Source organism: Crocodylus siamensis, chromosome 4, assembly GCF_052110815.1.
Source record: "Crocodylus siamensis isolate JL-2025a chromosome 4, ASM5211081v1, whole genome shotgun sequence".
In the NCBI taxonomy this organism is placed as follows: Eukaryota; Metazoa; Chordata; order Crocodylia; family Crocodylidae; genus Crocodylus; species Crocodylus siamensis.
This window is the reverse complement of record NC_143398.1, coordinates 86,883,214-86,902,128: the sequence shown is the minus strand read 5'-3', so window position 1 is coordinate 86,902,128 and position 18,915 is coordinate 86,883,214. Positions and strand designations below refer to the sequence as shown.

The 18,915-nt window shown below is 43.2% G+C and overlaps 1 protein-coding gene across 1 annotated transcript in view; it reads right to left on the bottom strand.

The window, feature by feature from the left end:
* GUCY2C (guanylate cyclase 2C) overlaps positions 1–12,261 on the bottom strand; it is a 66,676-nt gene extending 54,415 nt beyond the window's left edge. The window contains exons 1-4 of the mRNA XM_090041028.1: positions 11,937–12,261; positions 7,548–7,660; positions 6,796–6,863; positions 3,446–3,661 (exon numbers count right to left, since the gene is read on the bottom strand). Of these exons, the coding sequence (XP_089897154.1) occupies positions 3,446–3,661; positions 6,796–6,863; positions 7,548–7,660; positions 11,937–12,135 (596 nt within the window). The 5' untranslated portion in view covers positions 12,136–12,261. The remainder of the gene's footprint in view (positions 1–3,445; positions 3,662–6,795; positions 6,864–7,547; positions 7,661–11,936) is intronic.
* Positions 12,262–18,915: the final 6,654 nt, after the last annotated feature.

The window sequence follows — 18,915 nt, the reverse complement described above, 5'->3', positions numbered from 1 at the left end:
AACCACTAGAAAGTTATTAGGTTTCTTCATGAATTAAGAGAAGATTCAATTGATGACAACTAAAAAATGTCAGAGATATGATATTCCTTTAAAATGAAACTTCTTTCCTTAATATAGTAATTTAAAAACAGGGTGCTTGAACAGTTTAGAAATTAGAAGGACCCAGAAAATAACTTTTGAAAAATTGCCAGTAATAAAGTATAAATCACCAAAATCAGCCACTCTAGGTGGCATGATAGTCAAAGGAATTTAACTAATGAATTTAAGGTGCCATTGACAATTTTTTGGAAAATCATGGAAAATTGGAGACATAATGGCAAACTGGTTACTAAATCCCCACAAAATAATTAATCTAATCTTAGGTTTTAAAATCATAAAATCATAGAAAATTACGGCTGGAAGGGAGCTCAGAAGGTCATCTAGTCCAACCCCCTGCTCAAAGCAGGACCAGCTCCAGCTAGGTCATCCTAGCCAAGGCTTTGTCTACCCAGGTCTTAAGAACCTCCAAGGATGGACTTTCTACAACCTCCCTGGGTAACCTGTTCCACTGTTTTACTACCCTCCTAGTGAGAAAGTTTTTTCCTAATATCTAACCTAAACTTCCCTTGCTGCAACTTGAGACCATGGATCCTTGTCCTGTCATCTGCCACCACTGAGAACAGTCTTGCTCCATCCTCTTTGGAACCACCCTTCAGGTAGTTAAAGGCTGCTATCAAACCCTGCCTCAGTCTTCTCTGCTCCAGACTAAATAAACCCAGTTCTATCAGCCTCTCCTCATAAGTCATGTGTCCCAGTCCCCAAGCCATTTTCATTGCCCTCTGCTGAACTCTCTCCAATTTCCTTTCTATAGTGTGGGTCCCAAACCTGGAAACAATACTCCAGATGTGGGGCCTTACCAGTGCCAAATAGAAGGGAAGAATCACTTCCCTCGATTTGCTGGTAATGTTCCTACTAATACAGCCCAGGATGCCAATAGCGTTCTTTGCAACAAGGATGCACTGCTGTCTCATATTCAGCTTATTGTCCACTGTAACTCCCAGGTCCTTTTTTGCACAGAGGCTGCTACGCCTGTCAGCCCTCAGCCTATACCAGGGCATGGGATTGTTCCATCCTAAGTACAGAACTTTGCATTTGTCCTTAATGAATCTCATGAGATTCCAGCCCCATGGACTTGTACACATCCAGCTTTTCTAAACAGGCCCTAACCTGTTCTTTCACCACAGTTGGCTGCTCACCTCCTCCCCAAATTCTGCTGCCAGCTGCAGTAGTCAAGAGCTGACCTTGCCGGTAAAGACTGAGGTAAAAAATTGAGTATTTCAGCCTTTTCTGCATCATCTGTCACTAGGTTGCCTCCCCCATTTAGTAAAGGACCCACACTTTCCCTGATCTTCCTCTTGTTGCTGACGTACTCATAGAAACCCTTCTATTTACCCTTCATGTCCCTTACTAGCTGGAACCCCAGTTGCACTTTGGCCTTCTTGATTTCACCCCTGCATGCCTGAGTATTACTCTTATACTCCTCCTTAGTCATTTGTCCAAGTTGCCACTTCTTATAAACTTCCTGTTTGTGTTTTAGCTCACTGAAAATTTCCCTGCTAAGCCAAGCTTGTCTTCTGCCATACTTGCTAGTCTTCCTGCACATTGCAATGGTTCATTTCTGTGCCCTCAGTAAGGCTTATTTAAAATACAGCCAACTCTCTTGGACTCCTTTCCCCCTCCTATTATATTCAACAAAGTATGTAAGTACATGCTTAAGTCACAAAGGAGTCAGTAGAGTTCAAGCTTGTGCTTAAAATTTGGCAGGTGTTCATGGTGGCTAAGCTATTGCCATAAAGAAATAAACTTTTCCACACAAACATGATTGTCTGCTGTGGTATAATTACAACATTTCAGAGAAAATGGCATGTACAAAGTATAATATATTTGTATTTTAGTCAGGCAATGATATTTGGTCTCTCTCAGTCTTGTCTCAAAAAACTGTTCAAATTAGCATTGGAGCTCAACTGAATTTCCTAAACTGAAAATTGACTGAAACATCACAAACAAAGGCTATGATAAATACAATGATATTGAACTGGGGAATCCATTGTATCCCACTGGGCACATCTACACATGATGCTATGTCACTGAAGCAACGTGCTACAGTGACGTAGTAATGGTAGGCACAAACCGTGATGCCCTCCCTCATTATAGTGCATTGCTACAGTGATATAGGGGCTAAAAATAACCATGCACTGCCAACCTGGTACAGTATGGGCTGTTACCAAGCCATCATTTAGTACATGCATATGCAATGTTACCACTGTTAGGTATGTGAACATGATTTGCAAGATAAACCCACACATTGGCGATGCATCAGGGAGGCACAGGGGGGCACCCGTGTCCCCAGATTTAATGTTCATCTATTTTACCAATAAACATTGATGAACACGAAATGTATAGAAAGGGAGGAAGGGAGGTAAAGGGAAAAAAAATTTGGGCTGCAAGGCAAGGGGTACCATATGCATGTGCATGCATGCACACACACACACGGCCGGTAATATAGGCAGAGTGGTGGGAGCAGCTCCAGCAGCTGCACCTTCCATTCTACCTCAGGCAGGACTCAAGAGCTCCATTTGCAGGTAAGTCTCTGGGACAGGGTATGGGTTGGAGGCCAGGACTTGGAGACCATACCTGAGCTGTTGGGGTTGGGAGCTGAGCTCTGGCAAGCCCAAACTGGCCCTGCACCACTGGGGACCCCCTGATGGCACAGGGGCAGTCCAGGGATGGCAGAACTTGGCGCACTGTCCTGATGGTGTGGGGTAGATCTGGGCATACCAGAGCCTGGCACATGGCCCCAGTTGTGCAGGGCTCATCTGGGCACACCAGATTACATGCCCTGAACCCTGCTGCATACAACCAGAAGCTTTAAATTGTGTCATCCTCTCCCTCCCCCCCCATTAACAGTCACCAGTCACCTATGAGCCCAAAGATTTCAAATAGGAATCCACAGTGTTAAAAACACTATGACTGTGGTGGTCTTTCTGAGTTATTTCAAAGAGAAGAATTACTCTATTATTTGTATGTATTCAAGAAATGAATGAAAGGTAAGAACTGACATTTTTCAAGGTATGTCTTGAGTCTAATGAGAAGTGCTTTGAATCTAAAAGGTTAAGAAGCACTGTACTAGACAGTAAAAAACTTCCCCAGGGGCTGTGGGAGAAGTCCATAACTTGGGAATACATGGAAGTAAATTGAACGTAATACTAGGGAAGATGATGTAGTAATATACTAGCTTTGGCAAGGATGGTGGCACAATTTGTCTTTTCCTTCTCATATTTCCATGAAAGCCATTCAGAGAGTGAGAAAGAGGAGGAAATCCAAAGGGATCCTGGAATAAGTAGGCCATAGCTGAGGTTGACATTTTTAGGACAGCAGCAAGGAACAATATAGGAATGGTTCTTACCAGAAGCAGTCTTCAGTGTTCAAATTTTTCTTATAGAGGTAAGCAGTTTCCCAGGAGCTGGTTTTAAATGGCAACTCAAATTCATTCCAGAAATGAAGAAGGAAATAGGTCAATTTCCTGGCTGGGGTCAAGATTCGGGTTAGGTTGGCTTTGTAGTCACATGAGAGCCCAAAGCTCCCTGCCGAAATCACAGGAAGGCTCAATGTTGTGTCGACTCTTAAGGGGAAAGAGGAGAGGACATGTCCTCAGTATGTTTGACAAGTGAATTGGTATCATGTTAGGATAGCTACTGTTGGATTCACCTTGCAAGCCCTTTTTTACTTTGTGTCTTAACTTCGTTTTACAACAAGCTAAATCTGAAAGAAGAACAGGATAAATGTTCGGTTAAATATTAATATTCCTGACCTGAGCTGGACTGGTAACCCTGGAAAGGGAAGGATTCTAAAATCATTCAAGATTAGACACAAATGTATGCCTTCCCACACAGAAACCTTTCATCTGCATCACCCCAATCTGTAGGGGAGATTCTCAGTGCCTTTGACAAACGTATCCCTATAAATTCATGAAGTAACCCCTTTCAGACTGTCAGGATGGACCCAGTATGTATATAGGTGAAAATACTGTATTATAAACCATTTTGGGTTGGAATAGTGGGTTGACTCAACACCTTCCTACATGAAAATCCACCTTCCCACATGAAAATCCTGGTGGTACCAAGAATGCTGTGTTCAGGAGTAGAACTAGAGCTGCTATCTTGTAATAGTTTTATGTGTCTACACCATTTTTTTCAAGTTTACCATATTGTTTACTACTAGGGAACTCAATTGGAATAACCACTTTCTTCACAATAAAGCCTTGTTCCATCCACTTTATCCATTGTGAAATGTTGAGTGTCCCTTATGAAACATAAAGGTTTTCATTATATTACTAATTAGCATTCTGCCATTGTGAATTATTTTTATCATGCCAATCTTATTTATGAATTCATGCTATGATGGAAAGGACTATTCATGAACTGATGTACCTGCTGACCAAAACACTTGATGTTTAATATTAATTGAAAATAATTGGGTGGGGGAGGAAAATCAGGCAAAGATTACACTTACACTTTTAATCTGAATAAAGTACTTATTCCATCAGTGCATGACTAAGGGACCTGGACCTCTTCAGTCTCCACAAGAGAAGGCTGAGAGGTGATCTTGTGGCTGCCTACAAATTCATTAGGGGGGAGCAGCAAGGAATCAGAGATGCTGTGTTCACCAGGGCGCCTCTTGGGGTAACAAGGAACAATGGTCACAGACTGACAGAGAACAGATTTAGGCTATACATCAGGATAACTTCTTCACGGTAAGGGTGGCCAGAATTTGGAATGGGCTTCCAAGGGAGGTGGTGCTCTCCCCTTCCTTCGGGGTCTTTAAGAGAAGGCTGGATAGGTATCTGGCTGGGATCATCTGACCCCAGCACTCTTTCCTGCCCAGGCAGGGGGTCAGACTCGATGATCTGCTGAGGTCCCTTCCGACCCTAGCATCTATGAATCTATGAACCATGGAAAGGCTTGTATTTCTACCACATTTTATTTTGAGGAAAGGAAACAGCAGTGTTGATAGAGGTTTGCCATGTTTGTCTCTACCTGAGTGAATTTGTGAAACTGCTATTTTTTTCTGCATAGAGTGGTTGCAGTGGATGGAGGCACTTTCTCTCATGTTACACTACAGCATTACACTTGAAAATCTTGGCAACTCATTTAGTGGGATGTTTTACACATCACAGAAACCTTTGCAGTGACAAACAGGGCAGTTAGATTTCTTGGAATTGTTATGATAGTGAATAATACAGGACTTTATCTCCAGATAAAGGCCATTATTATTCTTATACAGATAACTAGTTTTTTATTGATATAGTGTAAAGGAATGAAAAAGTAGAGTAATTTAAAGAGCTGCGGAGACACTGATCCAATAAATTCAGAAAATTTGTAATCACAAAAATGGAAATTTACTAAGACTGGCTTAATAGGTGCTAGGTAAAGAATCTGGTTTTAATTCCCAAATCTGTTCTGTTGCACGTAGGGCCAACTAGTTGTATAATGGCTAGTGCTCTTCAGTGCTGTGGGTAAACTTCCACTATTCATGTATTTTACTGTGTTCTGAATTAACTTTACTGACAGAGGAGTACGGACCTAACCATTTCATTAACAGTTCAGTGTTTCTGTTCAGTATGCACCAGAGGTCAGAAAAGCAAAAAAAAATTAAGTTGAATAAGTAATGAGATGCAACCCAGTGCAGAAAAGAATATAACATTGCTATATAAAAAGTAGGTATCATCATCATTTTGTATTGCTTGGGCATACTGTGTTCAATTCTGATCACTCCGCTACAAAAAGCAGAAACAGAAGATGGTAAGAGATGAACAAGTCAATGAGAATTATTAAGGCCCTGGAAAAACTCTTGGGTTAGAGAAACTGAAAAAATTGGGATACTTTACCTTAGAGTGTAAGAAACTGTGGGTGAGATTACTAAAACATACAGAATAGTGACTGGTAAACAGGAGGTGGACCGGACATTATGTTTACCCTGTTTCCCGGTAAAAGAATACATGGGTGTTTAACAGAATTGGAAGATAGTAAATTCAAAACTGATTAAAAGAAACATTTTTTCATACACTGCACAGATAGACTGTGGCATTTATTGCAAGAAGATATCACTGTGACCAAGAGTTTAGGAAAATTGAAATTGGATAAATGAGGATCAAGAGCTCTTAAAATTTTGATATGGAGAATAATATTTGCAACAGTATATCTAAATAGTAAATGCACTAAATAAACAAGTTTTGTAAGGGCTATAAAGCTTCAAGCTTCACAAAGTGAGCCACCCTCTAAATTTCGGAGGGATAAGGAGGAAAATTCCCCTGGGCACACCTTATTCCAGAACTCCCTATTGCAATTTCCTCTGGAGTATCTAGTATTGGCCACTGTCAGTGACAGGATGCTCACTGAGATGGATGACCAATTTGACTGAGAACAACGATTCCTATGTTTCTCAAGTTAATAGCTCTGTCTCCCTCCAGGAGTGCTGAAGAGATAGTCTGCAGAATTGTTGGGTTTACAGACTGATTTTTATTTATTATCACCACTCCTCTCCTGCCTACTAAAGGAATTGTACCAATTAACTTTTCAAGGGAGTTCTGTCCTCTTTGAAAGACAAAGACCAGGGTCTTGTTATAGACCCTAACTGAGTCAGGCAACAGGTGTGATCCACAAACAGCTAAGGGCTATGCGGGTCTGTTAAATAGAAAGTGAAGTTATTCAATATTTGATCTCCATGCAAGGCAGTAATATTTTTTCTAATACTTACGAGACCATCTGATATGTGGCATAAGTGCAAGTCGGTCCCAGGACAATGCAGCCAAGTGTGCCAGTATTCTGCAAAAGATCAAGCAAGATTAGCAATAGTAAAGATGGACAGTGGTAAAGGAGAGTGTAAATTTGAAGAAAGGGGCCAACATGAGGTGTGTAGAATTAGGACTGAAATGCACATGAACAGTTCAAGGTGGGTATACTACAGCATGTGAGAAGCTAGAACCTTCAGCCCTCACTTAGATGAACCATGAGAAATAGCAGTGCCACAGACTGAAGGCAGAGTATCATAGAGCAAGCATGGAGTAAAGAAAGGGGCTGTGGAATGAAGGAAGGGGTAAAAGGATATACGTTGAGCAAAGACCATATAACAATGACAGAACAAGAAAAGGCAAATGGCAGAATGGTAACTGGAAAAGTATAGCCTACAGTGGCCTCTGTTGAGGTCTGGAACAGCAGAAGAAACTACATGCATCACCAGACCTGGGCACTTCAGCTGTAAGGGGGATTTAAATGTCTCACCAAATCAGTGCTGATATATGTAGGCAGGCAACAGGATTGGTATTCAGGGCTGATCTAAATTGGAAATGGTGTGCCAGTAAGTTTGTATGTATGTGTGTGTGTGTGTGTGTGTGTGAAGTTTGTACTTTGCCAGCTCGCATTCTAGTTGGTACCAGCCAGCACCCTCATCCCCCACTTGGATTAACCATGAGAAACAGCAATGCCTTAAGAAAATAACCTGGTACTTACAAAGAGTTGCTTGACAATCTCCACACCTTCACAAGTGCTGGTAGGGCAGCCTCGTGACACATACAGTGATGAGTTAAAGCCATCATAGGTGGCATTAAGGGTGACAGGTTTTCCTGTAGAATAATGTAGAGGAAATAGGAAATATTATCACAAAACTCAGAAAAACAATCGTTACCTCACAAATCTCAAAAGGGCTTTCACACAAGAAGGACATAGATCACACTTTTGAAAGAGCCACCCAGATACTACGTGAAGAATTGCTGCAGTACAAAAAGCAAATCCCCATGAAACACACACCATTAGTCATGACATACTTAGGGTTACCACATTTCCAATACAGGCAGTCCTCGGACTTACGACACAATTGGTTCCTGAAAACCATGTCTTAAGTAGAAACGTAACTCGGAACCAATTTTCTCATAAGAAACAATGTTATAAATGGGGGTCAGTTCCTGAACCAAGGCCTGATACCCTATTTTCACCAAAAATACCCCAGAATTTTGTATAGATGAGTAATATAGCTACATTAATATATTTATATTGTAAATAACAATCTTATTGATTTGGAAGGACTTCTTTGAGGTGACTTTGCTGGACTTTTTGAAGGGCTCTTGGTTGAACTTTTTGAAGGGTTCTTGGCTGGAGTCCTCTCAGGAATCTTGGTTGCAGTTTTTCTGAAGTCTTGTCTGCTTTCTTAAAGAAAGTGTCCAAGGAAGTTTGGACAGATGTTCTCCAGGGAGATGAGTGATGCAGTGAACTTCTTCGCTAGCATGGCATTGCATCGGATCAAGCATTCTTAAGTCAAAAATGGAGTTGTAAAGTTGAAACAGAGTGTCAATTTATAAATGTTTTAAGTACAAAACATTGTAACTTGAAACATTGTAAGTCGAGGACTGCCTGTATCAAAAAAGAGGGCACCAGTGCGGGGGGGGAGGAGGGAGAAGGGTAAGGAGAGGGGGAGGGGACCTATGATTGTGGGGTGGGGAACAGTGATATGCCCATACCCTGCCTCTGTCCCTCACTCCTAAGCCACAGCCTCCCCAGCCCTGCTGCTGCCTCTCACTCCTGAACCACTGTATTCTGCTCCCCAGTCCTGCCGGTGCCCCTCACTCTCAACCCACAGGCCCCTGCCCCCCCCAGCCCTGCTGCCCACACGCATGTGTACACACACACACACACACACACACACTTGCCAACAGCTTCCAGAGCCTGCACACAGAGAACATGATCCCCCACCAGTCAATCATCTTCCCCCACTGCCCCCAGCCCCAAACAGCCAAGCCAAAAGTGCCAGGGGAAAACAGAGGTAGAGCAAAAACCCAGACATTTGCTTACATTTTAAAAACCCTCCTAGACAGAGAACAGAGGACCAAAAAAGAGGACCTGTCCAGGAGAACATGAACTTACGGTAACCCTAGCCATACCATCCTTCCCTGGAACCTATACAGAAAATCTTCAAACAATTACAACCCATACTAGAAGACCCAATTCTTAAAGAGTTCTTTCCAAAACTACCCGTCCTAACCTTTAAACAAGAACTGCAACTCGCCAACCTCATCACCAGAAGGAAACTGCCTATGGCCCAAAGCATACCTAATGGACCCAGACCATGCCGGGACAAAAAAAGGTAAAACCTGTCAGCATACCTCCACTACCCCCATAATAACTACACCCCACAACATCACTATTCCTGGATCTTACACCTGAACCTCCAGAAATGTAATACATCTCATCTAGTGCACCAAATGCCCTGATGGAAAATATGTAGGAGAAACCAAACCTGCATGCCAGAATGAACGCACACTAAAAATCTATCAAAGACAAAAGTATCCATTTACCTGTGGGGGCACACTTCTCACAAGATAATCACTCCCTCTCCAATCGCTCAGTTCTAATCCTCAAAGGGAACTTACAAAACACCTTTTGTAGACAAGCCTATGAACTTCACTTCATCTATCTATTGGATACAAAAAATCATGGACTTAACATAGACATTGGATTTATGATACATTACAATCTGCCTGACATCTGATAACCCAGGTAACCTACCTCCAGCTGACCACTTGCATTCCTTCACACATGTCCCTCCCTCCCCCCTATGTCTACCCATTGTCTTCCAAACTTCCACTCATTTGTATTTTCACAGACCTGCTTGTTGTAAAATTAGCTTCTTTTCTACCTTGGAGAACGCATCATGCCAGCAGAGTCTCCCTATGCCTGATGAAGGGTGTTTGCACCCAAATGCTTGCAAAGAACTTTTTTGCATCTACTTAGTTGGTCTAATAAAAGATGTCACATCTACACAAAGAACCTTGTCTGCAGAAAATCACTGATGCACTGACTCACGACATAGGGTAGAGTAGTCTCATATTCAGCTGCCTCTTACCCCAAAAATTTACTGGGAAGCAATCTCTTCTGTATCCACCAATCCCAGAAGGAATAGGATTGAACATTGGGTTCTAATACACATGGCTAACCTCATCTGCTGGGATATCAGGTATTGGTCATAATTAGAGACACATTTTTAAAGATACTTGAAAAAAGACTTCAAGGTCTTTGAAAAAAATAGTAAAAAGGAGGAAAATGAGATACTTTTCTTAAGTCTTTCTGTCACAGGCTACTATGGATGCAGGTGGTTACATTTTATTAAAAAGAGGTTGAGTATTGGAATGAATTAAGAGTACCATCTACAGTGATGGTAATTATGATGAAAAATTCAAGGGTTCTTGATCCTCACACATCAGGGCATAAGATAACCAGCAGCTAGGACAGTGGTCCTCAACTTCTTTAGACTCAAGGCACCCCCTAATGGACTGCAGGCACCCCTCCATAATTTTTTGTGAATTGAGCAGTACCCCGTTTCAAAAACTAACTTATTTATTACCATGCTTATCTCCTTCCGTGGGATTGAGCAGTAGGGGCAGGGAAATAGGCAGGCTGGGGACAAGTCTAAGCCTGTGCTTATCCGCTTATCTCCTCACACTTGGTTTATTTTCTCATACCTCATAGCACCCTTCAAAGGACCTCACAGCATCTCAGGGGGCCCTGGCACCCTGGTTAAGAATCTCTGAGCTAGAATCAGGTGATGTTTCTTTTTTGGTATGGTGCAGTGGTTCTCAAACCTTTTAGACTCAAGGCACCTCTCAGAAAATGCTAGCTCTTAGCTTTCACTCTTTTTTTTACTATGAAAAAATAATAGAACAATTCTGTGTTGCCAAGATCTCAGAAAGACCACAACTGGTCAAATGTTTCTAACACTATGGGTTCCTATTTTAAATCTGTAGGTTTACCTTGTGAATCATGTAAAAGTATTTGCACACCTAACAATGCTATTATTGCACACCATCCTGAAATACACTTAAAAGGATTTCACCACAAGGGGCCATGGGACTCTACTTGAGAATCATTGGTAAAATGTTACAAATCTGGCTGCATTATTAGAGAGGTGGGTATCATCTTCATGTGGTATAACTGTCATTATCAATGATGTTCAATATTTTACTTCCTTGAATGCAGTAATGATACCAAACTATATGAACCAGTGCAGGATTCTGTTATAAGAGCCAAGTTACAGGACTAAATGGACCATTGGGCTGGTCTGATCTGGTTCAAGCAGTTCCCAATCTCAATTCTCATTTCTGTTGAGAAATTAACCCAGGAAGCAAAGGGAAAATGGAGCCACAGGGAAATTTGCATTTTGGCACCCTTCCCTCCCCCATTGTCCCCACCTCTGGTGTCCCACCACTGGTGCCCTCCTCCCCTCTTTTCCCCCACCAAACCAGCAGCGCTGTTCCCAGCAGAGGCAGGCAGGGACACAGGGCACAGTCCAGCAGGAAGGCAGAGTGACGTATTGCACCAGGCAGGCAAGTGGGCAAGCACCATTGCTGCCACACACACTGCCCAGCCCAGCTCCTCCTGAGCAGCAGCTGGAGGCAGAGGGTGGGCTGAGCTGGACATCACTCCTCCTGCCTGGGGTGAAGATCAGCTAGGGTGGGCCGGGGGAAAGCACTGCTTTGTGCATGGGCTACTCGTGTGTGTGTGTGTGTGTGTGTGTGTGTGTGTGTGTGTGTGTGCGTGTGTTGCCATCCCGACCACAGTGCCCTGAGTGGTCACCCATTTTGCCCACCCCTAAAACCAGCTCTGCCAAGAAGGGGTTTTTGTCCCCCCAAAATTATGGTACAGATTTTCCACCAGGGCTCTGCTGTTTTCAGAGAATTGTTTTTGTTTAATCCATGTGGATTGTTTTGTTTAATCCATGTGGTAAAAACAGACAGCTTGGGAGCAGACCTGAGGTTCAGTTTGCAGTAAGCACAGCCTGATAGGGCACCAAGGCCTGAAGTCTGACCCAGATACCCTAAAGAGGGAGAGAAACCCACAACATCGCCTTACCTGCCTTCTGCAGCTCTTCTTCTATCACACGCAATCCCCATTTCACAGCTGGTTTTACATTTTCCAAGATCCATGGATACTGTGCATCATTCAGCAGCATCACATTGATCACATAGTTGTCCTTGTTGCACTGGCCCGCTCCAGGCGGCCACAGCAGTTGGAGACACAAGAGCAATAGCCAGCAGATTGGACCCAACATTTGGTGCCTTTTTATTCTTTTCAGTTTATACCCGTTCCTCTCCTACAGCTATATTGCTGTTATTTCTGAAACAGGTTCCTGCAGTGTGTCCACTGATCAGCTGCCCTGTACCTCCCTTATCTACTTCCCTTTGTCAGCTTCTCTGCCCTCAGCTCTGCCCCACCTCTATCTGCCCCTGCTGGCACTTCTGCTTGTGAACAATTAACAGCAGCAGAACTCAGAAAACGAGAGAGGCCAAAGGTTGCTTTGTGTGTTTGCTTGTGGAAAGGTTGGAGCTATAAAACTGAGACATTACCTGCTTGCCTAATAAGGACATTAGCTTTTCATCTGAATGATGGACAGAGAAGAGAGAGGAGGAGGAGCTAACTGGGTTGTAAAAGAAGCCTATTTAAAATGGAAATAAAATGAAAGATCCATTAAAACCACAGAGGAATATAGTTTCATGTCACACCACCTCTCTGACTCTGCCTCACTCTGTGCCCTTCACATAGTCACATCTCAGTTTATGATGTTACTATGTGCAACTTCCATGCCTTTTTAGTTATGTACTGTTTTCCCATCAACATGACTTTAGGGAAGGCAAAGGATGCCTGACTGATGGCCCTAGAGACAGGAGCCCTCCACTTGTATCCACAGAACAGGAAGAGCATAGGTGGAAGGCAAAGTAGAGATGCACCTTGTAGACAGAACCTGTCTGCTATAGTCCACAAATATCCATCCCAGGCAGGGTCCCCCAACTCTGCTAAGGGAAGACACTGCCTTCAGTGAGCACAGTTTACGTGGCCCATTCAGATCTAGTCTACTAAGATAGACAAGAAGGGGCCAGCCATTTTCTTTTGTGACATGGCTCCTAGACTCCACTCCTAAAGATCACAGGATTGCCTTGGGGAACCAAAGGCAGGTATCAAATAGTATATCTGACACTCACAGGTACTGGGTCAATATTTCTGGGTGGATTGGCTGGACTCTCTCAAATATACTTCCTGGGAATAGTTTCAAACTGTGTGGAAGAGCAAATAAAGGGAAAAAATAAAATCCCCCGCATCCCCTACCTATACCAACAAGAGAGAGAAGGAAAGGAGAAAAGGCACTAGAAGGAGCCAACAGCCCTCAAGGCAAATGAATATTGAATCCATATCTTATCAAATGTGAGATTGAAGTCACCAAAGAATAAATAAAATCATTTTTATTACCTCACAGGATGATTCTAAAACAAACAAAACAATAAAATTGAACACCGACTGTGCAAATAACACAGTGGTTTTGGTATAAACCAACCAAACTGAATTTTCTTGGTTTATTTCATTTTGAAAGCCTGCATTTAGAAAGAGACCTGGATATATTTCTATATCTGTTGCTAGTTGCTGATAACTTCTGGGAATGTATAATTGTACTGCTATTTATGTATTATTTATTTATTTATTTATTTATTCAACTTTAACTGCAGCTTGAAGTTACCCTCTAACAACACAATATGAAATAATTGCAGCATCGCAATAGCAGTTACCGCAAGTCCCCAGCTGGTTTGCTTAATGCGTGATGCTGGTGTTATGAATATTTTGAGGACAATGCAAATGGTCCTATTCTCCCCAAGGCCCATGTAAGAAAGGAATGAACAGATGGACATAGATCCATGGACTCCAAGGCCAAAAAAGACATATAAAACATCCAGCCTGACATCCCTCTTCCTCTCTCCTCACCTCTTCCCCTTCCCCCTCCCTCTCCCCCTCCAACTTCTCCTGGGCAAGGAATCTCTCCTAAAAACTGGATCTAAGCATCTCATATAATAAACAGCTGAGACCAGGCTTGTCCAACATACGGCCCGTGGGCCGCTAAGCGGCCTGCCAAGCCATTTTCTCTGGCCCAAGGTCCCTCGCTTGGGACAGGCAAGAAATCCTGGCACCTGCTCCGTGCTCCATGGTGGCAGCAGCGGGGCAGCGGCAAGGCGAGGCCTGCAGGCCCCAGCTGGCAGCGAGGGGAGGGGAGCTGCTAACCCCCATAGGGCCAGGCTCATCACATGAGCCGGGTCTTGCTGCCGCTGCCCTGAGGGCTGCGTGGCGCAGGGCTGCCCCAGCCATGCCTGACTGGATGAGCTGGGGACAGCGCCTGCGACTTCTCTGGCTCCGCCCCTTGCCCCCAGTGCACAGCTGGGGGAGCTGCATCATGGCCTGCACCCTGCCCACGTGCGTGGTGGACAGAGGCACTGGGTAAGGCCCCGCACAGAGCTGGTGGCGCCTCAGGGCCGGGCCAGGGCTGTGGGGCACGTGGTTGCCAGACCTGGGCTGGGCGGGAGAAAGGAGGAGGCCTGCCCAGAGGCGCTCTACGTCCAGCCACCTCCTTGGTGGTTCAGGCAGAGCAATGGGTTCAAGTGAAGCGCAGGAAGGATACAAACTCACACAAATGCTCACTTGAGAGGACAATGCTATCAGCCCTCTCTTGCTGTATCTGTGTTGTTCTAATTTCCTGTTCCTCAAGTGTTGCCCCTCAGGAGCTCTGTTATTCAGATATGCTGGAGCAGGGGTCAGCAACTTAAGCCCACAGGCTGCATCCAGCCTGTAAAGCCACTGGATCTGGCCTGCAGAGTCCAGGTTTTTTGCCTATGATTGTGTGTACACGTACGCTGGGGCTAAGCAGTAAGGAGTTGCACTAGGGGTAGGTAACTTCTACCTGCACTTTTGCTGCTGCTGCTACTTCTTCCCATTCCCTAGCCTCCCTATGGCTGCAGTCTCCAGCTGGTAGGGACCTATGCTAGGGCCGGGCTACTGGAAGCTGTAGCCTTATGGCTGTCACTCTTTCCCACCCCCACCTTCACCTCTACCTTCACTCTCCTTTCTCACCCTGCTGTGGCAGCAATATGAATGCAGTTTCCATCTGCCTGGCCCCAGCTCAGATCCTCACCGGCTGGAAGCTGTACCTGTGCCCTAGGAAGAGGGTTTTAGTGATCCAGCAAGGGACTTGTCAAAATGGCAGAACAGGGATGCATTCCCCTTCTGCTGGACAGTTATAATTGTTTCTTCTTCTTCATTAGTAAAGAAAGATCTTCCTGGAAGTAATAGAAATGTAACTGCTGTGACTGATATTTTCTAAAAAGTCTCAGTTTGGAAACAGCTTGTCTACTTTACTTCAGTTTTGATGAATTAAATATTTTTTATCTTTGGATGGGCTTCCCTAGTGGTCAAGTTGCATGTTGCCATCAATCTCTGTGTAGAAAGGGCAATTTATTTTAAGACTGGATGATGCCAACAAGCCATTCTGATGTTGCTATTTAAATTATGGTCAACATTTAAAACCAGGGTTTTATTATGTAACGGTTTGTAACCTTTAATCATAACTAGTTATTAATTAAATAAAAGTAAATCTTCTTGAATATTATTCTCAAAAATGCCCATATTTTGTTGCTTTGATTAGTTTCCACTCTGGCTGATATCTTTTCCACATTTCATCTGTCGACTTGCATTATGCGTCTTTCATTCACTGAGAAGTGAGTAGAAGCAAAAGTGTTTATTTTAGTCAAGTGTTTGGTATTATTTCATTCTTGCTTTTATATTGTTTTTATTTTGGATTTTAAACTACATTTCCAGACCCATTTCATTGTCACTTCCTGCAACTTCATTGGTATCAAAGGTCACGTGACATCACTTCCTGATGTGATACCACTTCCTGTGAGGTCTTTGAATATGGCTCGCCGGCTCACTGGGTGCTAAACAGTTTGTGATCTGACTCCACATTCAAAAAGGTTAGACACCCCTGGCTTAGACCGTCTGCCTTTCTGTAACACCCTTGGAGCACTCTAACTGGTTACTGAAACAACCAATCAGAGTGTGGCATGCCACCATGATAGCAGGGATGTAGGGGACGGAGTGGGGGGCAAAGTCAGTGGCCCTGGAAGAGGCAGCGGCACCGGGTGCTGGCAGAGGTGGGACGGAGGGGACAGTGGGGCAAGCTCCCCCCCTGCCCCAGGCTCCTGAGAGGTGGTGGCAGCGCTGGCACGGGGTGGTTGGTGGCAGCACTCTGTCCCTACCTCTCACCCCTCCCCATCATTCTTGACAGGCAATTGGGTAGTATCTTTTATAAAACATCAAGCACTAGTGAACCCACCAGCTCCTGTGGTGAATGATTTCAATATTTAATCACTTTCACTGCTACAAGGTTGTATCCAATTTTCAGGTTGATTTTTTCTCACTTTGATTTCCAGCCATCAGTTCTTGTTATTCCTTTGTTAGGCGCGTCAAAAAGACACTCGCCACATAGCAACTTTTCTATGTATAAGTACCTATATAACGTGATCAAATCATGTCTCAAGTGTTTATCAGTCTGATTGCCTTGTCTTTTCTTGAAGCCTGAATACCTGCCAAGCAGATATAAGCCCCAGTATTTCTAATAATAGTAAATAGTGATCAGGGTTTTTCAACGTTTTTTGGCCATGTACCCCTTTCCTTGTAAAATATTACTGCTCATACTTTTTACATCTGACACTGGCTGGTGTTGTCACTGACATCAATGCCTGGCAATATCAATACTCAGTGGGCATATCTGCACGTGCATGAAGGTGCTTTTTCTAATGTATATTGATTTTAGTACCTCCAACGTGAGGTACTAAACAAATGCACATTAGGCTGTCTTACTGCACCATGACGAATGCATATGGTTTCTAAGTGACACTTAATTCACAGTACCCTTTTTTACTACACATTATTGTAATAGCATTTTTATGTGACATTTTAATGCACAGTAAAATAGGTACTGTGCATTAAAGCACACGTATACACACGCTCAGTGTGTGTTGACTCATCAGGAGTTCTACCACCATTATTAACATTTAGGTGCATACCCCTTGGCAAGGCACTGTGTGCCACAGGATTACCCATACCACAATTTGAAAACCACTCATCTAGGTCAAATAGGAGAGATCTCTTGCACAGATACTCTTTCCTGATGCTTATAGCCATATTCTGCCCTCAGACATGCATGAACAACCCACATTTGTGGAAGCTTCATTTACTGGTTTCTGAAGTAACTGTGTTCCCTTTCTAATAACTATAATATTTGAGCATGTCTCATGTAGCCACAAGCCACTATAACTATCCATAACAAAATGAGAGAGAAAAAGGTGAAGGGGCTTTCCTGGATTTCAGTGTCAGATTAGAAAATGTATCTGAAATTCTGGCTCAAATTAAGTCAGTTGGAAGTTTTACCACTGATTTTAGTGAGGTTTTGTTTTCACTCCTGATATGATTTGTTTGCTCAGTGGACTGTTTTATTGGATAATAAACAACTAGCTTTTATCAGGTCTAGTTTAAACAGCTACTATAGCAGTCATTTCCTGTTTTAAAACTGCTCTGCGCACTTCTCTTCATTCTTCTGGAACATTCATAAACATGGAGGTGGAATAACAGAAATCTGAGTAGGAAAAAAACTGTAAAATTTTTCTTTCAGGTCCCTCAACCCTTGAAAGATCGTTCACCCTTGAAATATTTTCCAGTACTTTTTCCAAACAAAGTTAAAATAACTGAAGCAATTTACTCACCACTTTTCTTCAAGGCTGTTTTCACCACCTGCATTTTCAGAAGTGAAGGCCATGTGTAGAGGAAATGAAGGGCATGTGTGCTCAACACTTTAAAGCAGGTTAAATGCTTTTGCACCGCTTTAATGGTGTCAGTGTTTGCATGCCTCGGCGATGTATTGCGCATTAATTCCAGCCACTGTAGGAAATAGGGCAGCGTTATTGAATTAAAATCGTGGTTCGTTTCTCGGGAGGCGGAAAAAAATCTTCAGCTACAGACACACTTTATTAGCAACACAAAAGGTATATATTTGCAAATAGGGTCAGAGAGAGAGACAAAAGATCAATCACTCTGCCCCCGGGCACAATCATTAGCAGGCTTTTATCCCCTCTCTCCTGACCACGTGTGCAGAAGGAGGAATTTTTACAACTCATTTCCGGTTCATACAAACATATATGTAAACATGTCGCTTCATACGTCCCATGTGCATTATAATTAACTACTTAAGTATGCGGGGCGGGTAGGCTTAATATGCATTAGGTTATCACGCGTGCGTAGATGGGACCCAAGGTTACTCAAGGTTCAACCTGAAGGCAAAAATGGCATTTGCTCTTATCTTAGCCTAAGAATGTGGGGGTCATGAAAGAAAGTGTGATTTAGTGTAACAAAGAGATAGTAAATTTGCAGAACAGAGAGGGAGTGATACCTTAGTACAAAGGGCCTTTGGTGGTTTTTCCCTTCAATTTCCAACCCCCTCCTTCCCTCTCCCATTAAGGAGACAAGGAGGGGTAGCAGCTGTGTTTTTTTTCTAAATCTGCTATTGATAATGCATTTTTAATAATATTTCTAACAATATCCCCCCTCGAGATGCTTTCTGATCTTTACTTCATTCGGGCATATCAAGATAATTACGAGGAATTTTTCTGAGGACCATGACCTTTGCAGCAGTCTGTGCTTTTAGAGGGACTGCTGCGACCTGCATTCCTTCTACCGTGGTGGTTATCAATCTAGTGAGACAAGGAATAAGGCAAGGAATAAAAATCAAACCAGTTAGAGCACACAAAAGCACAAACCCTACCTTTTTCCACCAGGGTCCTCCAAATAATTGAAACCACCAGTCCTTATTCCATGTGGTTTTCCACGTTTGTATTGGTACATGGGCTATTTTTCTAATCTCTTTGGCAATCTCTAAGACTGCTTTCCCGTTGTCATCTATTTGGAGGCAACAATTAGAAAGGTTGAGCTTTCCGCAGACTCCGCCTTCCTCTGCAAGTAA